Here is a 27004-nt window from a genome sequence, read left to right on the forward strand (position 1 = left end):
AAGTTTGAAATTGGAGGGAAGATTCTTAAGATATATAACTTTGTGGGGAAAATAATTATATCTCGAAACTGATAACGCGATTCCCTTCGGCAACGATAAACTTATTGATATCATGTTTTATGCAATAAGCGTCTCGCGACAAAGGTTGATTTGGAAGTAAAGGAGATTTGAAAATGATAAACAAAAATCAGACGATAAATAAAATTTTTTTTTTCTAACTACTTAAATATTTTGTGACAGAAATTATGTAGCTTTTTAAAATGTCAATGGGGTTAAGGGTTTAAATCCGAATATCCTGTACATCAATCTTTAAATCGTAGATAAGCATTTGCGTAATCGAACTCGATGAAATGAAATGGAATGGAAGGAAGGGCTTCCGTCAATATTCCTTTCCTGAAAAAAGGTACTTCTCATAAAGTACTTAGTCAATATTAGGAATAAAATTATAAATGACTTTCCTATTACGTATCTACTAATTTGTATTATATTACACTCTAATCAAATTATACAATTAAAATATTTGGAACACATTTGTATTTCAACAAATGTATAAAACTTTCAATTAATTTTTTTCATACAGAATTATTATTATTATTATTTGTTGCCTTATTTAATGTATTTTTTTTTTTAATTAGAAAACGTGTGTTTCTAAAATCTTAAAAAGTTTGAGATATAAATTTATTTTTATAGAAAAATACGATTTCTACTTTGTGATGTTATTTTTTCCAAATCCACAAATACCGTGGGTTAGAATCAACCACGGTTTAATATCTTAATAGTCTGTTCTCTGGCGAACCTTTATAGACAAACCTCGAAATCGCACGTCTCGAGTCACGAGGGTGAATTCATACTAAAGGATTTATTACTGAAGGAAGTATTTTACGAGCATCTCGTTTTATTGGAACTTGAAGCTCTAAGGCGTTTCCTTACCTTCTCTCTCTCATTCTCTCATTCTCTCCTTATTTCTTTCTATCTTTCTACCTTTCTGCATTTCTCGTTCAGTGAAAATTTCTGTAGGACTATTAAATTTCATACTCGTACAAAGTATAAGGATTTTAAAAGCGGACGCGGTCGCGGCACAAAGACCGATGGGGGAAAGACGTCGTTCTGAATGTTCGGATAAAATTTCCACTCCGCGGACGAACGTTGAATTATGCAAATTACTTTACCAAAGTTGGTCTCATTAACATTCGAGAATGTCATATACTCGATTTGATATGCCGCGGGCAATAAACTCTCGTATCCGGGATGCGCTTGAATTTCGTGGAAATGCGCTTTCAGATAATTGATAACGCTGACTTTGTTATCGAGTCGGTAAACCGTTATTTTTAGCGTGGCAAATCCGTTGGATCAATAGTAGAATTTAGGTGGGCATTATAAGCAAAACGGGCTGCTCCATATATATCACCGTCCTCACGAGATGAAGTCTCTGTTGTAGTCGATACCATTACGCCGAATAGTTTAAAATACGTTATTATTGCCGATGAAATTATTAGTCGAGCTTTATATCATCGACCGCGTACTTGAGATTTGCGTTGATACAATATTAGTTACACAGATTTAATCGAAGTATAACTCAGAAACTTGTTACGAAAGAACATGAAAATTATTTCCGTAATGATATTTCTTCGATATTACTAAGTTTCACTCGCTGAAATGCGTGTTTATAGAGTTTATTTTAAACTATCAAAATAAAAAGAAAGAAATGTATTAATTTTTCTTTTTTACTTTTATTTATTTATTTATTTATTTATTTATGATTGCGATATTTATTAATTGCGAGAATTTTGATTACAAATCTCAAACATTTTTGGGAAAGATAAAATTTTATTAATTACGTAATTTAAAAAATGGAATTTAATTTCGATGTGCACACCGAAGTGGAAAACTTTTAATTTTCAAATTGTTTTGTATTTTCTTTACTTTTTTTTTTTTCTTTATAGTTTCGTTAGAAATGGGAATTATTCTTCTGTTTTACATTTGTCGCTAACATTCTATTTTTGAATTTTATTACGCAATTGATAGGTGTTCTCGCAAAGTGGGTCGCGATATTTTATTACCATATTACTGTGTTATTTTTTATTATGTGCCAATCTACTTACACCGTACAAAAGTCCGCCGGTATATTTTGTACGATTCATCATCATTTTTTTCGAATTATCGTGTTTGCCGAGTTATTAAAGGAATGGATAAAAAGGTTTTTCATTTAAGCGTTATTCACATTATCGGTATTCTTCTATGATAATTCGTTGTCTATTTAGCTGATCAATATTTTGAATTATAACATAAACTTTCATGGATTTGTAACAACTTTTTCAATAAAAATGCGGAAATAATTTTTAGTAAATACTTCTGGAAGATGTCTGTAGGAATTTCTGCCGTATATATTTTTCATATATGCCGTATATATATTTCAACGTGAAATCAACTTCGGTCGCACACCACATTTCTATATTTCTCCGGGTACGGCTAGCGAGCAAATTGATCATTTTGCTTTATTCGAAGATGTGCAATAGGTATTTGAATTGCAGCGTGTAAGGATGACAGCTTGAATTTGTTACATTTCCACATCGGGGAGGAAGAAAGATCGCAGAACAACGGCTGCGACGCGGAATATGCGCATGTACAAATAACAAGTTTAACACATTGAACGTTTTACCCTCGCGATGATAGAAAGAACTTTTATATATGTACTTTAAATATCGACAATTCCTACATTAAACTTTTTTTTATGATATTTTATCTAATAACAATATCATGAAAACAAAGTTTAGAATTCGAGGTCCGGAAAAAATGCGGTGAAATTTGCCATCACTCTTTGTGTCAATTTTAAAATTATTCTACTTACAAATAAAGCGACGAAATAATAAATCTCGAGATGTTTAAATAAATCAATATTAAATTATTCTCGAGTAAGATGCGCAAGATAGCCGATGATCTGAAAATTTTCTTCCGCGTCTCGTCAATAATAAACTGGCGTTGTAACAGGCATTGTAACAGACATTGATTCGTTCGTATTACAATCTCATCATTTATGACGGATGAACGTATGTCGGTGTGGCGTTAAAGCGGAAAGACATGATTTGTCTGTGTAAACTCCTTCGGAACTGCAGCGTTCCATCTTCCCACTTCTATTTGTTCAGCGTGGCACGATACGTATCCAAAACCGACTACCTACAGCGTGCACCCCGCTAGCATATTAATCATCCTCGTAAATTCGCCTCGATATGGATGCGCATGCCTTCGGCAATGATAGACATCGAATACCCGCCATAAATAGATATCGATTGTAAGAAACAATCGCAATGTCAATGTCGGTATACCAAAAGGCATTTGATAATTATGTATATTAAAGAAAAATCACAATTTTTTTTCTTATTCTTTTAAAAAATCATTTCTATTTTTTTTAATGACTTTTATATTTAATTTTACTCGTATTTGCCATTTAGTTAACAGTACAATGCGCGGTTTCATCGCAATACCTATTCCTCCCTCGTCGAATATTTATTAAGATAAACTGAAATTTCTAATTAGACGCGAATGAATGACATGTTTTATGTATTGTTGGCGGAAACGTATATTCGCGTTATTATTTTACATTCCACATACGTAGCGTCGTATGCGTGGTTTGTGCATAGTGCATATTAAAACAATCGAATGCCTCTAATTAAACGTCTTGGGCAAAAGAAATGGAATTGCGGCATCGTCGAGAATCGGCGTGAGTAATGGAGTTTAACAATTAACGGGTAGTACGTAACGCACGTACCACCCCACGCTTACTTCGCACACTTACTCCCGGCGGGCAGAATATTAATGAGCGCTGCTCTCTACCTCGCGGAGCACGTCGTGGAGCAGTTATAATTATGCTTCTGCCGAGATTAGCCGCTCTCCCGTATCGTCGAAGGCCAGAGTTTGCCACTTTAACTCCGTTCGGCGAACTGAATTAACGAGCCTCCACGCCGCATTTACGGCATGCCCGGAAGTTTTCCCTCCCTCTGCTCGTGTAAAACTGCAAACGCAATTGTCGTGGCAAAAAGCAAATCGCTACGAGGTGCAGTTGTTTTTAATTTATTACGGTCTTTAACTTTACGAAAAATTCTATATCGGTGCAAATTCGACGCGCCCGCGGAAATGGAAGACACGTACGTCGAGATCGAATTGAGCAATTAATATATTTAGGTGCTGCGAAGCGTATTTAAGCCGATTTACCGTTGAATTAAATAATTTTATATTCGGAGGAACAATCAATTTTTATTATATTTAGTTTTATTATTGAAAAGATTTGTTATTTATTATTTTTTTTATTTTTTTAGAGTATTGAGTTATACAAAAATATGACATGTGATTTGACAATCGCTCCACAGCTGGTCACCGATAAAAATGTAAATTGAAAAATTTAATATTAACGTGAACGTCATAGCGATGAATATATTAGTAAATTTGAATTCTACAAAAATGTCACGCAAGATCTCTGCGATTTGATCTTAAATTACAAAATTGTTAACGAGGAAAATATAAATTTCTGCACGTATTTGCTTTGTCTATGATTGAAAATTTTAATCTGATATAAATAACACAAAAAAAAAAATTGGAGCAAGTCGTTTACATGTATTTTCTACAGTTACCTATGGTAGGACCAAAAATCTTTCGGACATTATTGTAATTTGCGCGACGTGTACTGCAAAAAAAAAAAGTTTGCAATTAATACTTACAATTTTTAATTAACTAATTTATTTGGAAAAAAAAATTGGTGCTAATTTATTTCGGGGTAGCGCAATAGACTTTTTATATTTCTTTTCCTCCGTATCGTCGTTATCGGAATGTTCTCTGCTATCTGCTTTCGAAGGTTATAATTTAAATAACTAAAAGTTCCCCCGTGTCAATTTTTCATTCATCGGCTCTCGCAAAAATCCGTTTATCGTTTTCGAGTAGTATCATATGCGCGCGTTACACTGCATTCACACACGCGCACGTGCGGCTGTAAATTAATCAATAGATCACGCACACTCGCCGCGCGGCTGTGTGCGGGTAAAAATTTGTATTTGCAATAATAATACCACCGTGCGGTGGGAACTTTAATCTCCCGCGTGTGCCGTCGCAGTAAAATACAAAACACGCGAAATTCGTTAACTTCGCTTTTCCCATCGATGTTGCAAACGAGAGTTTCGTCATCGCGAACGGGAAACGTCAGAACTCTCTCACTCTCTCTCTCTCTCTCCCTCGCCATCAGTTGCCGAGCGAAGTTTCTGAGCGAGACTTCATAAAGACGGAAGTTCTAAACGTAAAGTTTACATTACAATTATGCAAACACGACAGGCGAGGGTAACCTATAGCCTCGAGGCGAGAGATGAATCTGTCGCTTGTGTTGCGTAAGCATTGGGAACAAAATAAGTTTGCGCTACAATGAAATATTCAATGAATAATTAATGTGGGGGGATATGTAAGGGAGGGCTCGCAAATGTGAAAATGAAAAAAACAAAAAACGTCTCGTAGAAATAATTAATCTACATAACTTGGACTAAACAAATTTATGCATCCAAGCTCAACGCATTACGAACATCCACGTAATTTACGCGTCACATTTATCCACGTTTTTATGAGTAATAACGCGATAAGCGTTTAAGGGAAAATGTAAGCAAGATAAAAATTAATTTAAGAATAATGAAACTTAGAATTTATGTACATATTTAATATAGATGGAAAAGTTATTTATTCTTTAATTATATCTCTTAATGTAAACAGTTAAAATTTTACTGCTGTCATTTATTACGTATGCAAGTTAAAATGGAATTAATATCAACATTTTTATTTATACATTGAAGTAATTATTTAGCGACATTTCGTAAAATATTTTAGAGAGGCAATTTTCAAGTTTAATTTTAATAATAGAAAAAAACGTGCCGCGATGCAATCTTATTAATCTGGTTTTTTCAATTTACTTTTGTTACGCTTTATGCCACCACAATAGATTGATCGATACGCAAAATAATACGTATGCACAACATACATGGCGGTCGATAAAGCCAATGTTACAATAGCGTACAAATAAATTTGATTGACGCAACGGAAACGTAACTCTTTTTTTTTTTTTACACGTCGATTCCGCGTGCAACGTGCCATCGGTGACATGCGCGTGAACAAAAATCACCGGGCTGCGTTAATTCTTTTTTATCGCGCCTTTTCGATCCTCGTGATTTCGATTTGAGCAGCAGTCGGATTTTCGCGGAAACCGTCCGAGCGGAAGAAATAAATTCCGGAACTCTGCTTATGCCTCCGCCTTTCTCGCGGGAGAAACTCCATGATATAAGAAGTGATTTATGTTTCCGTTCACCGGCTATAAAAAAGAAAAAAATAAAAGAAGAAGAAAAGGGAAAATAAAATAGAAAAAGAAAAAGTAGAGTGCGCGTCGAAACGCGGTGCTAAGGGTGAACCGCCTCCCCCGTCGCGAAACAAAACGCCACCGCACATGGCACGAGGATGCCAGGTGAGCTCAGGTTGGCTGGTGTATGACCTCAGGTGCACCGACTGCAAGGAGACGTTGGCATATTGATCAATGCCAACGCCTGTGCAGCCGACCGACTTTCATCCGTCCTGAACGCGCTGTTAATTTATTTAAAATAGCTTTGTCTCCGTGTGCAGAAGATGCTTCTTCTTTTTTCTTCTATTCCTCCGTTACGAGACACGCAATCATGTTTATTGCACGATTTACACGATCGAAAACACGTCGCAATTAAAAATAATAAATTTTTTTAATATTTTACAAAGGATTGTCGGTAATTATAAACTTTCTAGCCGAGGGCATATATAATCGAGTCACGTCGCGTCGGAACTGAAAATATTTTTATACTACTTTCAGATTTTCCACATTTAATTTGTCTTAATTAATTAATTAATTACTTAATTTTGCACGTGCTATTTATGATAAAGCGTATCAAAAGCTTCCTGATTTTTGAATTAATAAACAGCCGCATACTTGATCAAAAATGTATCGTTTTCACTAGAAATGTAGGCAGAGCGTAGATTGAATCGTACTTTAATTTAACGAAGGCGGAGTGATAAAAAAAAGAAAAAGAAAAGACTTAAATATATTTTATCAATCGCTGTATTTAAAGCGAGCGCAAGTGAATGGGAAAAGGGTAATTTATCTCAGCACAATACGCGAAAGAAAAGCCGCATAATTTTTCCCTTCCAGTGTTGAAATTTAATATGTCCGCAGCGAACCATACAGGAGCTTTAAATATGCAAATGTTAGCTAAGTTTTTATGACGCGTGCAAGTTATAAAACGTTCACGAGCGGGCACCGTTAAACGACGATTCTATGACTTCGAAAGCCAAGTAATATTATTCACGATATCCGCCACTGGAAACCACGCAACGATCATAGTTTTGTTCGCAATAAGAGTTTTCAAAGTTCCAAAGTTCGGAAAGCTGGAAGGAACATTTCCTATAACGTATACATATAATAATACATAACGCACATGTTCGGTTTCTAGCCACGGTTTCAAAGGAAAAAAAAAAAGAGAAAAAAAAAAACTCTAGTACCATTCGCGTACATTGAGATTGAGCAAATATAAGGTTGCAGAGAGCTGTTAGGGAAATTATTAATTTCACGATTAACGGTCAGATGAGGCCGAGCGGGTGCGAGAGGCTCCGCCGGCCGTTCATATTTAAATACTTTACTTTAAGTTTATCGAGGTCGTTTTCTTCCACTTGTGCGCCACCGTGACATTTTCTAGGGTCTAAAACTGTAAAAGGCCTTTTCCTTGGCACTTTGGCGACTTGCCTTTTGTTTTCTTTCATGTTCACCGCGAACGTCGACGTCGACGTCCAGCATCAACGAAGTCGGCCGGCCGCGTTATGTAATTAGATTCCCGTGGATAAGAGGTCAACCTGTTAGGAAAGCCCGACCTCAGCTGCCAACGCGGTTCGTGGTTGTTCGCCAATCGGCCCCTGTGATGTCACGGTACCGTGCACCGTAGCCCGTGACAAACGAGCCTGTAAATGGCCTAATTAGTTGGAACATGCGTCCTTCTGTCCCGGGATCCTTCGAAATCCCCCGACCGAAATTCCTATCACTACCGATAGCGCTGCCGTTGATGAGGGATTATATCCTGAACGTATCCCCGGTACGTACACTTTAACGTTTAGATACTTGAGTGTTTCCGATCGGTGCGATATCGCATCTTGGTTTTGATCCGATCGAATACATTTTCCACTTCAACGAAAACTGCTTCTGAAACGGTGAACGGCTACTTCTGAATCGGTTTTTAATTTCGTTGTAATACGCGCGCTGTGACATTTAGATAAATTTATGTATATTAGTTGCTCCATATATTAAGCGAATGAATAAATTTATTTATATTAGTTACTCCACACATTAAGCGAATTCAAATGCATCTATTTATGCCACGCAGATTTGTACATATTTATTCGAATCAAGTGCTCTCTCGCGTAACACTTTGTTTTCGATAAGAAGAAAAAGCTTCAAGTCTTCTTTTGCAAATCTTTTTACTAACGTGGATCCTGGCGGTAGTTACTTTTGTTGTAACGACAGTTCGAAAGCATAAATTGGAGCATGTAACTTTGACACGCATATAACTTTTGCTCAAAATCATATTATCTTTCGCCCCCAGCGACATCGATTGTCGCAATATAAAAAGTTTCCTCGCCCGCGCGTGATATCAAAATTCCGTCAAATCGCGAAGAGTAAACAGAAACTTTTCGACTTTAACCGCGAGAGATTTTGTTCCTTGAAAAAGTAATGCTGCGTATCGGTGAAATCGTGGGATAATTTCATCTCCGTGTTCACGCGGGAACTCTCGTTTATCATTAAAGAGCGTATCCGTTCGGAAAACGGAATTTTGCATGTAAACCATCGTGGTACGTAGGAAGATCGAAATCTCTTGTGGGAACATTTGCACTCTGCTGCAATTGCAGTTAACGCATCGCATATATCGCTTTACGGAACACGAGAGAAATAGAATAACGTATTTTGATCTTGCCAGTGGTGATGCATTATTCTTCGCGCGTTAATAAAGCGGAGATGGAACGATTAGCAGGGTATTACAACAGCTGTTCTAGGCATTATTATTTAGAATTTAGATGGAATTATTTTGCTGTTACATTTTTACATTTACATTCATTATTTGTATCGTGTACATTCTATGAAAATTTTAATACATTTTTTATTAAACCAAATTTTATATTATTACGTTGTCTTAAATACTTTAAATTGCTTTCTTTTTAAGTTTTAATTTTGAAAAAAGAAATTTCGTACCTCGTGTAATGACTAGTATAATGTCAGATGATTTAATGTGGTCGTAAATTTCTCGTCGGGAAGCGTGACGGCGACATTCAAATTACAGGATCAACGAATATTAGGCTTGACAAGAGTTGCCTTTTATACATGAAAAATTGAGTAAAGAAAATCTGTCGATCAATAAATTATTACCAAGCGTAAAAAGCCATTTTACGTTAATTAACATTATACATATATAAATTTGGTTTTTCTATTAATTAATTTTTATTTTGTAATAAATTCTATAATAAAAAATCAGAAAGCTGTGTGTCTATAAATATAAATTTTTGAGGAAATAAGAAATATTAATATGAAAAACAAAACAATGTACACTTTAATAATTTTTTTTGGTTGATTAATAGTACTTCTGTGTTTTTTTTATTAAAAAAAAAAAAAAAAAAAAAAACTAATAGTAGTTCACGAGAAAATCGAAAGACCCAAATCAAACGCGCCAAGAATTCCCGTAACTTAATGTAAGTACGTTATCAACAAATCATCGCAACCCTAAGTTTGAAAAGAGAGGAAGGGTTTGGCTTTGGGAAATAAAGTTCTGCAAGATAAATGCGCGGAAAAGGGGTGCCGCGATCCAATTTCTCAGGGGGCCGAGACGTCGTTTTGGTGACTAGAGTTCAAGAAAAAAAAAAAAAAAAAAAAAAAAAATTGCCGGAAAAAATAAATCGACGAGCAACGGTCGGGTGAGAGTCGGATACAAATTCGGCGAGAAAGTTTCGAGTGTTATAAAGGGCGCGCCAAAGGGCTCGATCTTATTTTTTAGTATGATAGACTTTTTTATAGTTTTGAATTAACTTCTTCTCGCGGTGTGCCTCACGGGAAACGTATTCGTTTCAAACTTTTAATACACATTGTTATAAGAATAAAACACAATTAATGTGCGAGAAAAGTTTGAGAAAACCAAAATCTAGACTTTGATTAATAATACCTTTGTTAAGAATATTCTGCTCGCGTTGTATCTCCGTCGTTGAAAACTATACGAAAATTTCGTGTTCAGCTGGCAAACTAGCTGTAGCGTTTCGCTGCATTTCCGCGGCAAGCTTGTCCAAGAGAGCGTAAATATTCGTAATGCTTGAGATATACGATGCTATTTCCCAAATGCAGAGAGATCTCCACTTGCTTGGGTCGGAAATACAACGTCAACTGCACGTCATTCTGTCGCGTTTCGAAGTATTCATAGAGCCAACGCGATATATGTAAACCTACAAGATATGTTGGAAAAAGACGTGCAGAATTTCGGAATCCCGTTTGAAACTTCCATTCAACCAATTTCGATGCTTTAGTTACATTTGCGATCGAATATTGTATATTGGTGTTTGGGCGAAAGATCAGAAAAAAAGGCCAATATTACTTACAACTTTGTACTCGAATACAAAAATCGTATCTAAATTTGTAGACAATTGTTTTCACACATTTTTTTTTTATTATTAGTTTGTATCTTGTTATATTTCTGTATGTAACTTTATTTTTATGTTACTTTTTAATATTACGACGAGTTTATTGAACGAAACAGAATTTTAAGAAATAATTGATTTATGAAATGAGAATATCGAAATATTATTTTTCACAATTATTTTAAATTATTAGTTACAATTTTAATTGTAATAGTTGTTAGATAAAATTTATCAATATATATTTTTACGCATTTATATATTTATATATTTTTCTACATTAAAAGAAAAACTGAAATACAACAGTTTTTAAAAAAATAGTATATTTGAATATAAAAATACGGAAGAAAAAAATGCAATTTCGAACATCAAATTTATGCGCATCGAAGCGTATGCACTTTCCAATAAGTTTTTTTTTTTTTTTTTTTTCTCGCTGCGATTTTTCAATTTATACGAAGTAATAAATTTTGAAGTAGCAAAATTGTATGTAGAAAATTGAAAAGTACAATCGAACAATACGTGGTTTCAGAAATTTATCAAAGAGTTTAATTCGGCGTATCCTAGAACGGCATGTGCGGAATTTTGATAGAATCTTGATGCAGTTACATTAGATATAGCGGTTAAAGATTCCATGTACATTGCACGATTCTGCCTAGAATAGTCGGGTAAAGAGGATTACATACATACCGTGCAAAGTATTCACAACCTAGTTTTCCTTTCGATCAAGAGACTCTGCCGCATGACACATCATACATATATTACGTTCGTCAAGTTTAGACGTCAAATATCTTGGAAAATATTAGCTAATACGTATCCACACACCACACGTAAGAAACACATAAATACATAATCGAGAAATATGTTTGCGAACAATACTCGATAACTAAAATACACATTTTACGAGAAAACTAATGAATCTTAACGACGGATTCTTACAAGTTCCTTCTTATCATCGCGCAATATCGAGTGACGAATGATGTTCCTTTTCGGTAGAATTCGAATCTGACGCAAAAACAGGGATTGCTCGATCAATCTTTCGGAGAAGGCACTTGCCTTCGGAATGATTGCCTGGAGCTACTACGATAAGAGTTGCATCGAAAAGACACACGAAACTATTTGCTCAATACAAACTGTGGGATTGATTTTAATTAAAGCGCCTCACCGGCGCTGCTTCGATTAAATTAATATTTGGATTTTATTATCGGCTAAATTAATATTCAAACGCTATCGTATCTCATATTCATACATGAAACAAACAGCATGTAATTATATTATCAAACAGCTTGTAATAATGTAACATATTATAAGCTTACATACAGATTGGCGCAGAAAGAAGTTTAAATCCTATCTTAAAAAGTTGGTGCGTCACGCATGAATCAGCTTGTAAAAAAAAAAAAAAAAAAGAAAAAGAAAAACAAAGTGAAATAAAACAATAAAAAAATTTAAATTCTTAAAAAAAAGACAAAAGAAATCTTTATATTTCTAAATTATGGTAATTGGATTTATAACTGTGCTTCGAAAAAAATAAAACAGACACGCTTCGTGTTGGTTAGATTTGCCGCTTTAAAAGGGATACGCGAGTCTGTAGATACCCGGCCTCCATTATTGATGCCGAGCACGAAGTTTAGATTAACTTCTTTCACCCTTCGAAGACAGATGTTCATTTAGATAATTTACTGCAACGCCTAAGCGACCCCAATATAGTAGCCTGTCTAAAAACCTCTTTGACACACTCGCCGGTATTAATAGTCCTCTTTATCGTCATTAGCATGACTTACGTCAATTTCATATCATCTTTATACTTTTTCTGTTTTTTTTCTACGCTTTTCATTATTCAGTCAATAACACAGTCACAATACGAAGTAGGACCGAGGGGGAGAGAAAAAAAAAAGAAGAGAAAAAAAAAATACAGTAACTTCTCTCTAAGGAATCTTTTTATTGCGCAGACAATTCCGTTCTCGTCGTCTGACCAGACGTCGACATTTACCACTTATCCTGCGAAATCTGCTGCCTCGCTTAATGGCATGCTACAATTAAGTTTTTAGATTTATGGGGATGGCAGCTTTTTCTTCGTTTTCTGTCCTCGTTTTTTTTTCCTCTCTTCTCGCTAATGGCGTGATCATTTTGTACTTGCTTGCGTAACGAATTACATCGTTTCACATTTAACTGTTGTAAAAAAGCAGCACAATACTCTTTCTCTCACTCTCATTCTGAGCGTTCTCAACAGATGTGGGGTGTCAAACGTGGCACGATTTAATGAATAAAGATATTGATTTTTTAAAAACCTTTTATATTTAAAATATATTCACAAACGTATTACATCGTCAAAATTTATAGAAGTATAAAATATATGGCATACTTTTGTTTTCAGAATAATTAAAAAAAATTTATAGCGTCGCGTTATTATATATATTATGCCGAAACTTTTATTTTGCATCCACGTTTTGATTGTCAGATTGATATTATTGACCTATTTCGCTCGTACATTATTTTCAATATACATACATAAATAAAAAAAAAAGGAAAAAAAGAAAGCTGATTAAAATGAGAAGGTGGATTTATGAGCGCCCATGTTGCTATTTCGCTTTTTGAATCACCCTCTCAACAAAGTTATTGATTGATATGAACTTTCAATAACAACCGGTCCAGTTGTGCCGTACTATCGGGAGGAAAAAAAACGAAAGAGACTTTCAAAGGATTACATGTTTGATGGGCAAGGCACCGAAAGCCCCAAATAGCGTCATTCGAGACTTCATCTCTCTACTCTTTTGTTTCTTTTTTTTTTTCCTTTTTTTTTTCTCCTCGATAAAAGCGTCACTTTAACCGCTGTTCGCAATCGTCTTTAAGGTTAATAATACATCGGAGAGATCACAATTGATGGTTTATTTATTATAAATTTAACGATTAATCATCGGCTTTTGGGGATAATGTAAGAACGGCGGAGGATTTTACAGAAAATCCCGGGACGATTTACCGATGGATTTTCGATGCGATCTATTTTCTAAGGCTCTCCCCCGATCAGCGGTGGAAAGAGAGAGGCGGAGAAAAAGCGATGTCACATAAAATTCTTGTTTCCGACATTCTTTGTTATTTATGGCGTACCGTAACAAGCGCGCTCCGTTACTTCCTGACGCAACAATTTCTTTCGACGTTCAATTTATCCGCGGGGATTACATTAAGTATTACGTTCAGTTATTTGAACGAGTTTGGGATATGGCGAGCTTGTTGTTGCGTTACACCGGTCCGAATGTTGCAACAACGACGTGTTTCTTTTCCCAGTTATTGTTCCTCGCGTTCCTACTTTTCTGAAAGCAACGAGAACGTTAGCGGTACATATGCCACGCTTATACATATACACATATACGAAGGAAGGCAATTCACGCCACGCTACGGATGACCGCAGAGAATGATTGAAATCGCCGGCAGATAATTCTCTTTCCGGACATTCCAGCAAAGTACTCGATCCTTTTATAATTATACGCGACGACGTACGCCGTTTTAATACAACGTGTGCTGTGCACGGTAACAGTCTCGTTCTCCAACGGATTATTCCGACAGAAACTATTAAATCTCCTCGAGGTTGATAAAAATGATTTTCTTCAAGGCATATACCACTGTTGCGTCGCGGAGTATTTTTCATGGAATTCTATACGCTAAGAAATACGATTTTCGATTATGCTAACTTCCTTAGGAATCATGGCAATCTTCTTCAAACGAGGAACGGTCGTTTCCATGCAAACTTCCATTTCGGGAAAAGTACGATATCGCATGCATATAGAAAATGTATAGAAATAGGTAAGAATATGATACACGCGCGCGACGGCAGCCGCGGCGATATATTAAGATTCATAATTCCGGCGCGCGTACGAAGGTACGAAGGCGGATTTGGCTTACCCGTCGGGCTTTACACGCCAGATATTGAAAATCAATTCGCGTATCGGCATAATACACGGGGCCGAGCGCTTGTAACGAGATGTTTGAATTATGCCGGCCGTATATATTCGCACCCACGCCACCGCGACACAATGATCGTCGAGCGTGCTCGTGACGAGCATAACGGAAATTTCTCAATTTCGCGTTTAAATCCGTGAAAATCTCTCGTATCCTAATCTGCCCGCTCTCCTCCGCGTCGTTTCTCGTTCTTTTGCGCGCGATAAGCAAATGGACATAAAATCGGATTTCGAATAACGCGTCGCGCATCGGATGATAATAAATCGCGTGGCATTAAAAGAAACAGACGCATAGGGAGTGAAAGAGAGCGAGATTGCCGCTGTTTTAAAATAATATTCCGTAACGTCGCGCGACAATTGTTTAGTGCAAACCTTACTTTAACAAATTAAACACATCATAAAATAAAGTATAAAATTATATAATTTTTTTTTTTTTTTTTTTTAATAAGAGTTAGGATTATTATTACGTAATAAAGGGGAATAAATTTCAGTGAGAAATTGAAGAATGTTTATTGCCACCTTTTTATCAGACTTGAGAAACGTTAATTGAATTTTCTCCCTTCTCTGGCGTAAAATGATCCCGTCTATTAACTCCGGGGGAATCAGTTGACTTGATGATGAGAGATATCAGCAAGTGGCTTGTCGACGTGATGCGTGAATTTGTCGACAAGAACTCCCGGAAATCGATTCCGGACTAGAAGCGAAGCCAACAAGTGCCATCATTAATAAACGACAACTACCGATAACCCCCAGCAAGTTCTGATTTAACACCCATGGAATAAAGAGCGTACAAAAATATTCCTAGAATTCATAATTTTAGTTTTATTATTAAATATTGTATAAATCGACAATTAATTCTTTTGTGGGAGAAAAGAAAAAAAAACTGTTTTTTATAAAAAGTTTAATTCACATTGAGGTAAAATTGTAAAGAGAATTTAATTAAAATTTAAAAACGTGATGCTTGATAATTTTATTGCAACAAATTGTGAGAGAGAAAGAGAGATCGCGGTTGTAAAAGTAAAATGTCAAAAATAAAATAAAACCATTTAAGGATTTACGTGCTTAAAATAAAAATCGTAAAAAAGGAAATTTACTTTGAGAGGTTTCGCCACTTGAAACATTTGTATTTATTTCGGTTTTCCACTCTTCTTCAAAAACGCTTCGTTTGATGCTCAACGGTTCTTCCGTACCTTCATTTTTCACTACATCATGTCAAGCGCCACTTGAGTCGTGTAAACGAAATTGCAGAGTGAAAAACTGACGTCGCGAGAAGGTCGAGAAGTAACTCTTTTCTACATGGTTAACGCGATACTCCCACGGTTGAAATATCCTGTACATGTAGGTAAGTGCGCTATGGTGACAAATGCGCATTCTTGTATAACATTAGAAGGAATCGCTTTCAAAAAGCGTAAAGCCAGTTTTTCTTTTCCGCGTGAATGCAAATATATCCTATAGTCCTCGACATAAAAAGAAATAATTTTATATTAGATAAAGCTCGAAATAAAACTCAACGATTGCACATTAAGGACGAGAGAGCGGTTAAAAACGCTCAAAAACTTGTCACCAGCCGGGATGGCCGAGGTTAATTTGATCTTGTGAAAAATGTAGAGCCTCGTAATGTAGCGGATAACAATTTCGCGGTGCAATATGCATTATGTAAAGTATGCCGTAAAGTTACCTTATATAAATTATGCTTTAAATCCCTTTACAGCTGCCGGTCCTTAGTGGCAGCGCGGGGAACGAAAGAGCGATGTAGATAAATACCGTGGTATCATTCACAGACTAGAATTGTGAGAGTGGGAGGAGTAGGGAATAATTTCGTTCCGTCATTAAAACGGAGCTCTCATTTTCTCCCAGCGCCGTCTTCTCTCTCTCTTTCTGTTCTCGACAATTAATCGCAACTTTTAAGACTCTGTCTCGAGGGCAGCATCGTCTATATTCGACGAAATATTCCGGCTGAAAAGTAATTATAGCAGACAGCATCTCGTGCCGCTGATTACGAGACATCGAGCTCCGGCATGACCGGCATAGAGAGATAATAAGCGCTGGCCTCGTGCCGATGTTATCACCGAGCTTAGCAATACGTCGCCCTCTCGGTAGGCTCGACAAAGCATCAGGCCCAACAAATCCTTTTGGGTTCCGGCTGCCGTTACATTATTGCGGCGAGCACGACGAGGCATTCCGGATATTACCGCGATACAATGAAACTTGGATGGTATCATTCGTAGCTCCTGATAATTTAAGTTGACTGACGTAAGCCGTACCCGGATTAGCGAAGGCTTTGACGGGTTTGAAGAGTTTGATTAAAACATGATCCGTTGGATTTCAATAAATAATCTATTATTTTATGCAACGCCGAGGTTTATACAATACATCGGTACGCGAATTATTCTGGTGAGAGAGAGAGAGAGAGAGAGGCTCCTATTTTGGGGAGGCAAATACACCGAAAGTTTTTGTGACGATAGCGTCCGCAATTTCGGTATACGCCGTTGAGCATACTCAAGTTCTCCAGACAGTTTACCGAACACTACGGGCGACAATGAAATAAACTGCCGGCGGGTGACAAATGACGAGAAAGAGAGGCGACGTTTTAACCACTTTTCGCTCGATATATCCATCGACAGCTGCGACTGCGAGTTGGCTATTGCGAATTTCCGCAGTAAGCGGATGAACGGAGGTACCGATCAGCCCCCCGGGGGACGAAACGGGAGAGAAGCGTCGTAAATCTCCAACTCCCAGTAACACGTTTATTGCAGTATTTTACGCATTTCTTCGTGCTCGAGCAATTTATGGGCGAACTCTTATTCTTCATTTGTCAAGCCGCCCAATTTCGGTCCTTGAACTAGCGAACGGCCAACAATCAATATCGCGACAATAAAAAGATATTGATAGCGCGAGACTTTCTTAGACTCCGAAAAAAGTAAACGGATTCCTTTATTAAGACACAATTGCAGGAATAGATATTTTATACTCGTAACAGATATTCCGTTTCTTTTTAATTTTATCATTGCAGTTTTAATAAACACACGTATATAAGTTATATTAAAATTATATTAAATTTATAAAATAATTACGGGAAATGTTACTCCGTGTTCAGAATTAATTTTCAGGAAAAATCAGTGTAATCATCATTTAGCGTTATCTGGAAAATTTTCTGCCTTGAAGCTGGCGCCGCAATAGCGGCTTAAATAAGTAAAACTGGCTATCTCTTTTTACATTATTAAAAAGTCACTGGGTCAAAAGACCGGTTTCAAATCTTTTCAACTAAATTTTCGAACGGAGCTTTCAAAGTTTTCTCCGACGCTTTTCGTAAGCTGGTATTGCCGACGTAGTAGGAACTGTAGGAAAGTAAGGCGAGAATTTCGATTCAGCGCGCGTGAGAGTGGAAATCGTGAATTTAAATCCCAAGTCTCCGCCATCGCAACACGTGCGAATCGCACGTTTCTGTTATTTTGAAGGATTAATCGTCGCGGCGTGTTGGAATTCCCTGACTTTTCGTCTCATGACTCTCGCGTAATTTGTTACACGGCGTGTAATTAATGACTTGGCGGATTCCCGCGCTAAAGACGCCGACGGTCAAAGGACTCGCCTTGCCGGCGCGAACGCACTTAACGCTACTTGGTTCGAAACGAGATTATGCATCTCTGATTTTACATTTATACCGTCGCGCTTGTCGTATTCCGCGGCGACAATCTCCGCGCGATTGAATTACAACGAGATAAGGAAGTTCTACCTTCAACGAAGGTTTATTCAACCGTCATATCGCCGAGAATTCGTGTCGTTCGTTCGGATTTATCGATTTAATGAGCTAAAAACGAAGTCTCAGGTGTCCTCGTTTTTTACGTAAAATTAGATTCTAAACCTTCGTATTTTTTAATTTTTTTTTTTTTTTTTTTAATTTTTTTTTTAATATAATTAGGAAACAGTTCTTTTATTTCGTTTGCGTAATATTATCTAATATATCTTCGTCATATTTTTCTTTCGTGTGTACTAAGACCAAATTAAGATGTATATTATTAATATTATATATATTACGCGTAATTGTATTATGGGCAAACGTTCAATGATAGTTTAAGGAATAGAAGTTTATAAAGTGCCGCTGTTATTACGTTAGAAATGTCTTTAAACTTTCTCATCACGTTTTACATAAACCGAATGTTTCGGATGCCTTTCCTTTTCGCGAAATTTTTTTTTTTTTTTATAGATCTTTTACATCTGTCTAAAAGGGTCACGTAGCTCGAAGAGAGAATATACTCGCCGTATTTCTTTGTAAGAATTTATGTATCTGGAAGGAAATTGATCTTTTATTTTTGGATCGTGCCGGGAAAGGAACGTATATTACAACCGGTCCCTGAAGTCGAAAAACGAATCTAAAATCACCCTGAGGGGAGAAACAGCAGCACCGAAATTATTATATATTTAAGATTATTTTTAATCTTCCCATTGGAAATAAATATCACGCGATTGAACGTTCGGCATATCGAGTAAGATACTTTAACGTCTAACGGAGAGTGTCGCGTAATTATTCCTTTTCGCAGAAGTCCCGCAATAGATTTCCAAATTCAATCTTGAAATAATCTCCGTATAATGCGACAGATACAAATGACGACCGGTGAGCCACCGTTTCATCTTCTACTGTACACGTCGGATAGGAGTCGACGTTGAAGCGTATTGTTGTTAAAATATTCAGTGGTTCACGTAAGCGTTACGTATGTATATACGTTTGAACGATACATTTAAATACATTTATAAATGAAAATCCGCGCAATTCGCGTATAAATCTCTCGTATATCGTATTTCATAATGTATTATTGATGTCAGTTACGCTAATTTATTTATACGGACGAATTATGAGCTCTCGATGATGTTAAAATAATACAAGGATCATAAAAAGCGTTTAAAATAAAATAAAAAGAAATGTACAGATATCTGTGTTTATAAATTATGTATCAGTCGAATCAGGCAACTGGTATCAGTCGGAACGAAGATATAAGAGATATAAACCACTTCAACTAGTAATTAACAGATAAGCCCATGTATGAACGTACCTATATTTATGATATTGCATGTGTAACGTTACTTTGCCGTGCCGAAGATGCCGGTAATCGTCGGCGGACAATGCTATTACTGGTAAAGCCTAAATTAACAGAGCAATCGTCGAGTGATAAGCCGACAACCATAATCGTGAAAATCAACATTTGCAATACGAGCACATGGCCCACGGGGGGTTCCTCGGCCGCTTCGACGTCGGAATAAGCGTATCGATTGACTACGTGGCAATCACTTATTCCAATACGTCATCCACGTGTCACGGCGTTTTCCTTTGATCTGTCGATAAGCGATAAACCGCAACTAATTTCGATGATGACTTACCGATGCGTGACATCTGATCCGAGTGATATTTTTTTTAAAGAGATTATGAGAAAGATTAATGCCACCTTTTTTTTTTTCTTTTTTACAAACACGCTTAGTTTTATCTTTGCACAGCTTTAAAGATATTTCTTTAGGGAAAGTCTTTTGAATTTTATAAAAATTTTATTAAATCTACCATACAAGTACGATGAAAGGCAGATATGGCGACGGCAGCTAGCGAACGTGATTTTAGCGTCGTATGCGTCGAGTTTCACATGTACCGCGCCGGCCGGTTTGCCGATGACTAATTTCTTTCCGTTCTCTCATCTCCTGCCTCTGCCGCCTAGGATTACGTACGCTAGCCGCTTTCGCTGCAGAAAAGGCCATATCTGCCCTTCGGTGTACGTGTACAAGATAGGCGGATAAAATAAATATTTCGAGAGAAAGTTATTAATCGATTTATTAGATCGTTCAGGAGAAAAAAATTAATTTAAGATTCAGCTTGGCTGCTTCTGTGATATCGATTAACTCGCGATTTCGGGAAGTTTCATAAAAGTCGACGCCGATTGTAAGAAAAATTCGACGTACGTTGAAGCGTACTTGCGACATTTAAACGTTTCGATAATGAAAGGACGCAATTTATTTCGGGCGCAACGTCAACTGTTAAAACAATTCATGAATATCGTCATTTACCGTCGATCCTGTGCGTTGTGAAAAGCGACGATTGCTGAAAGAACTGGGGTGAATGCGACGCATGTGCTGATCGAGCAATCATTTGTTATCGGCGACATCGATATTCCGCGGGCGACGTAATAAAATATTTTTCCCATGCATATGCATGCGATGTGCGATATATCCGGCAAATCGATGATGCATCGGAGGATTTTCTGCCGCGTCGCTCGCGATAAAATACATACCATCTCAGAGGCACACCGGAGAGTTTCGCATGTTCTCACGAAGTCACGTAACGTTTGAAATAGTGGAAAGCAGACAGAGAATAGACCAAGTATCGAATATGCATACGTACATACATATATATATTTGATTTCGTTAGTTTTTGTTAAATTTTTTCTTTTTTTCTCTCTTTTTTTTTCGCAAATTTACGTACATTTAAATCAACAAGCACGAAACGTTAAATCAGGTACGTTCATAAAATCTTAAGCATGAGAGAAATTAATACTAGAGACTGTCGAACCACTCGAATGGACATGTTTTAAGTAGGCTTGCCTGATGAGAAGAAAGTAAATTGGTGAAAATTTAGGCAACGGATATTTTGTCGTACTACTGTTCGCTGTAACGAAGAAAAAAAAAAGAGAAGAAAAAAAGATGTGAAAGAGAGAAACAGAGAATCGTACGCGTGCATTTGTAACATAACTCGCACGGACAAATCGATAGTCTATAACAACGTTTGAGGACGAAAAAGTAATTTCGCATAAAACTAACGAGAGCGCCAGGAACGTTTCCATTTTTTTTCTTCCCCTCTTTTCGCGCGTTCGATACGTTTTCCCTTTTCCTGTTTTCTCCGTTTATTAAATGGTCGTTACGGTCATTTTCTCTTTCCCATTATCTTTGTTGCGCGCATGTGGACCCCGTCGCGTCAACCTTTTTCACTCGGGGGTTTTAAACTGCAGCCGGTGCAACGACGCAAACGCCGCGCATTCGCTATCTCCGCTCACGCGTCTGCAACGGATTTATCCGTGAACTGTTGCACGCAGTTCGAAACTGTGCTAAGCTCGTATATCACACGGTGCTAATATCTGAAATGTGCGCAATATAACGGTGCACAAGTTACGAGCCCGCGCGCACTTTAACTACTAAATTAAATATGGAAATTAATGATTTTAATTATTACATTTTTAAACGTTGACTAAAAAGGACTCGATCCCAAAATAGCCAACACAGTTCGCTATTTAAAAGAATCATCTCGTGAATAAAATAAAATAGGATTATATTTATTTAAAAAAAAAGTAATAAAATAAAATTAGTCTTTTATATTCTTTTTTTTTTTTTTTAATAATTAATTTATGAAAATGTCGATTTCACCGACGAAAAAACATGTGACGATAAAAAGAATCGAAGCGTTAATCGCTTAATAAATGTTTGTTTGTTTTTTAAAATTTATTTTTTTATTTTTTTATGCAGAAGTGAATAATTACGCAAAACGCTTTTACCGTGGGCTATATCCGCGGATGTATTCGCATATATTATACGTGAATAAATTACTCGTTTGCGAAATCTTTCGAAGAGAGCGCAAGTAACCCACGTGTTTCTATCTTCTCCTCGGGCTAACACATAGTGGACCATCGACCGGCGGACGCGAACACAAATCGTCGTTTCCCAACGAATCGATCGTTGACCTAAACCGGTCTTCTTGAACGAGACTCGCGAGAGAACGGAAATAAACGATGATCAGGATATATGTACGTCGTCAGTCAGCTTTCGGAAAATCCGACAATATATTAATCGGATGAAAGTTATCGGCGGTGTTTCTCGGAAATATGCATCGTTTTCTGGCCTCGCGCGGACAAATCTAAATGCGACCTGTACCATTAAACGCGATCGTGAGAGAGACAATCGTAACCGTAACTTATGGGCACGTTGCAAGTTGCACGCTGCAAGTTGCAGTGGTCCGATGGCCAATTACGTCTAATCGTAAATCCAATAACTATATATTTTCTGGAGCGCTTATTTGTAACGCTAATGCGTTTCGTCTTACCGAGTCCATTCACGCCTCGTCGTACATTACGACGAAAAGGTATTGTATGTACGTACGTAGATGGAAAAAGCGCTCGCTGTAACAACCCTCAATGCGTCAAGATATCTCACTAAGCTGACCGCGTTATATCATGGGTACGTGATCTGTTTACCTTGTTGCATCGGTTGTAAGAAGAAAGATTTACGTGTACATATATTTTATATAAAATACAATTATAATAATTAATATTTATTATATATTATATTATGGATTCAGTATACGTGGACTTGATAAAAATACATTTTTAAGATTTATTTTAGCAATTAATGTATCAATGCGCACTTTTTATTTCAAGTCTTTTTCCTTTTTTTTTTTTTTTTTTTTTAATTTTTTAATTTTTTACAAAAATAAGAAGAAATAATTATGTCTTTGATAGTTATGTTCAATAGAATAGAAGTAAAACTTTGTTAGTTACAACCGATTGAACATACTAATTTGATATTGAATAATAGAAAATCTTTGCGAATCAAATTTGAGACGAAGCATCTACAAGAAGTCGTGACGAATCTGAGCAATTAGCCGAGAATCGAACACGATCATGTGGAAAATTGGAGCAAAAGCGATATCGAGCGCCAAGCAATTTCAGCTCGTCGAAGTAGAAGTTCCATTTCGGCTAAACTGAAATTTTGAGATACGTAAAAGCGCTCGCCGTCACTTACCGCAGCTGCGCTTGCTTTAAATTCATAAGCACCGGCGCATAATTTACATCGACGATAATTATTCTACGAAATTTCGAACGAAAAGTGTTCCTGGAGACATAATATAAGAGCCGTACTGCTTAATATCATATATATACATATAAAATATAAGCGTGAGTATAGAATATAAAGTGGCTGCGCCGTATGCTGCATTGCATATCTAATGAATCGATAAACATCGTTCCACTTTTGAAAGTTTCCGCGAGATTTCAATGCGACGAGTTACAGATTATTGCGCCCACGAAGTACGAAAATGCGAGGCAATTGATCCAAAAGGACCAGCCGCGTTCCGTTATATGAATGCCACTACCGAATAACGCGAACGGACGATCGTGATTTTATTCCTCTTCCAGTTCGCGCGTCATGCATTTAGTCGTGAAATGCTGCATAAATATCGCCTGCATATTTACACAAATGTTTAAACTAACCGGGTTTTAATCAATCGCATTTTAAATCGAGCCATTTGAGAATAGATTATACCTCGCACCACATTAGCGAAATATGAGCGAGTGCTTTCGTGACTGTTAAAAAAAAAAAAAAAAAAAAAAAAAAATCTTGCAGCAAAGTATTAACTTTAAAGCCATAATTACAAGGCGAGCATACACCGAGCTACATATTCTCTCGGCGCGGATAATTGTAGCGCCCATCTGTCTACTACCATTAAAAAGAAAAAAAAAGAAGAAAAAAAAAACAGGCCAGAAGTAAAACGGCTTTATTGCGCCGAGAGTCCGTGTTTACGTCAAGATAGGTAGATCCTCTCGTGATGGGAGGTAGGATCCACGACGAAAAATACTAAAAGCTGTAAACCACCCTTCCGTGGAAAACGACAAGTCAGCGCACCCAGGGTGTTCCTTCGTCGCGATTCTATCGCGAGTCTATAAAACGCGGCGGCATGAAGCGCGCATATGTGCCGTTGCTAAGAAAATCTAAGAAAAAAAGATTCGTAATTCTGAAAGACGTGAAAGTGTCGTCGAAGATTAATCCCCTCTGTCTCTCAAGCATGTTCCACCCCGCGCCTCTTTTTCACGCGATCAGCTTTACTTATTTTTTTACGTATATCTCGCTGTGAATGTGTCAGGATTATTGCAGCTATAGTAGTAGTCGGGCCTATAATTTGGCTTTGTTAATTACAATCCTTTCCCGCTTCGCGTTAATCCCCGTGGTTTGACAAGCGTTTACATTAACACGATTTCTTTTTCTCTTTTCGCAGAATAACCTGACAGACGGGGAAGAAGATTTGCCTGAAGACGCTTTCTCGCTGCTGTCGGTGCTCCTAGTTGGTTCGCTAAACTTTCCATTTGATCGATCGTGAGTCGCCCCTCGAAGACAGCCTCCCGAGAGTGCCTACTCTCGGAAGCTCTGATCCGACCCCGTCCAATCATATCGTGGTAGTCTCTGCCTTTCTCTCCTGCTCCCTAGGCTCCCCCGACGCCCTATCGCAGTCCTTACCTTAGCCATGTTGTTTTCCCTCGATATCTCGAATGCTCTCTTTTGCCGCTTAATATAACCGACGGAATCGAATAAATTATGACGCCAATCCCGAGGGCAAGTATCGTAATTTCTGTCCTATCGATGCTTGTCACGGACCTTCGTTCAGCTTCGCGTAACACCACTATATTTTATGTCACGATATTGTTGTAATACAATCTCTTCCTAAAAATAAATGAATCTCGATTGAGTGACGACCTCTTTATTTAATAGAGAGCGGAAAGTTTAACCTTGATTTGAAACTTATAACAATATTAAAAAAAAAATACCTTACAATCGATTGACCATTTATTACATATTTTTGAATTGAACATTCTAGGATTTCGACTAATTAAATTAAATTTTTTTTAATTATTTCCCTTTGCTCGAGATGTTGGCGCAAAATCAAAGCTAAAGTAAAATTTTTTGCTTAAAGATTGCAGCTTATACAGATTTTTCAAATTTAGAGAGATAGTAAGAGTTTTCCTGACCGATGTTTTAACGTGTATTACTTTACTATGTAGGGTGCTTACATTATCGATAAAATAACGGTTCGCGAAGCGAATTATATACTCTGCTGAATCCAGTCTTTTAAAGGAGATATACACGTCAACAGATTCACCGACTCTCCGTTCATTTTCATTCGGGCTCTCACCTGTGTTTTTATCCTTCCACTATTCACATTTATCGCGAATTAATTACCGAAATACACCCGCGACTGTCGTATACAACGCCTAAGGGTATTAAGAGTCGCAAGAGATTACGGTCACCCTTGAATCATCCCCCGTTGAGTAACCGACGCCAATTTCGCCAGAAATAATTTCATCACGTTGAAGGTCGGGGCTTCCGAGATCCTGCTGCAAATAATGTATATATTACATCGCACAGTGGAAGTCTTAATATTAATATTTACAATATACATAATATATATACGTTTTTAAAATTCTTTATAAAAAAGAATTTATCTATATATAACGTCCGATAATAGCCGACAATACCGATATCTGCGCTGCATCAGCGTGACGCGGCTTTTTTTTTCGATTTATCCGCCGGATTCAATTCGATGAATAGCGACGAATCATATTTCATCGGCGACCGACGATACGACGGTCGGATTTCTTAAAGGCCCACCGCGCTTCGAGGGGCGACGTGTATGGTTGAACAGTAGCGTGTCCTGGCGATTCTCCGCTAGACGGATCTCCGCGATATCCGCAGGACTTCTCCTTGTGATCCTGATATTCTTCTCCGTCGCCGGAAACGTCCTGGTCTGCGTGGCGATCTACACCGACCGCGGGCTACGGAGGATCGGCAACCTCTTCCTGGCCTCCCTGGCCGTCGCCGATCTCTTCGTCGGCGCCCTGGTGATGACCTTTGCCGGGGTCAACGATCTACTCGGCTACTGGATCTTCGGAATGTGGTTCTGCGACATCTGGATTGCCTTCGATGTTATGTGCAGCACTGCCTCTATCCTGAATCTATGCGCCATATCCCTCGATCGTTACATACACATAAAAGATCCCCTCAGGTAAAACTAATCATTATTAATGACTTTGCTAAAGTTTATAAATTAAAAATTACCATCGTTTTTTTTTTTTTTTTTTTTATTTTTTTATTTTACTCTTTTTAATGTGATCGTTTTAGGTACGGCCGTTGGGTGACCAGAAGAGTTGCCATCGGCGGCATCGCCGTCGTGTGGCTTCTAGCAGGACTCATATCCTTTGTACCGATCAGTCTAGATCTTCACAGAAATGATGATCAACCCGCGTTTGACGAAGTGGAGGTAATATGAAACTTTGCGCTTTTAATCGAGTCGATCTATTAAAACCGACAGCTCGGTGTACATTAAATAAATTCAATTAATTTATAATTAAATACGTAAAGCAACGACGCCACAGTTTAATACTGTTTTACAAATTTCTTAAAGAAACTGTCAATTTTAATTACCAGGTAATTAGTTTTGCAGGGTGTAAAATAATTAATTAATTTGTATCAAGTTTAATAAAAATAAATGAATAAAATAGAATGACTGGCGGTTGTCGCTGTCGAATAACGGAAGGAATTAAAAATAAGTGACATTTCTT

The 27004-nt window shown here is 37.2% G+C and overlaps 1 protein-coding gene across 3 annotated transcripts in view; it reads left to right on the forward strand.

Annotated features, from left to right (window-relative positions):
• The window catches only part of LOC139105521 (dopamine receptor, D1), a 69615-nt gene extending 42618 nt beyond the window's left edge, over positions 1-26997 (forward strand). For all 3 annotated transcript variants that reach the window (XM_070661684.1, XM_070661685.1, XM_070661686.1), the window contains 3 exons: positions 24667-24736; positions 26139-26448; positions 26565-26997. In XM_070661684.1, the coding sequence (XP_070517785.1) occupies positions 24667-24736; positions 26139-26448; positions 26565-26712 (528 nt within the window). In that variant the 3' untranslated portion in view covers positions 26713-26997. The remainder of the gene's footprint in view (positions 1-24666; positions 24737-26138; positions 26449-26564) is intronic.
• The last annotated feature ends 7 nt before the right edge of the window (positions 26998-27004 follow it).

The sequence above is a fragment of the Cardiocondyla obscurior genome, linkage group LG09 (assembly GCF_019399895.1).
Source record: "Cardiocondyla obscurior isolate alpha-2009 linkage group LG09, Cobs3.1, whole genome shotgun sequence".
Classification (NCBI taxonomy): Eukaryota; Metazoa; Arthropoda; class Insecta; order Hymenoptera; family Formicidae; genus Cardiocondyla; species Cardiocondyla obscurior.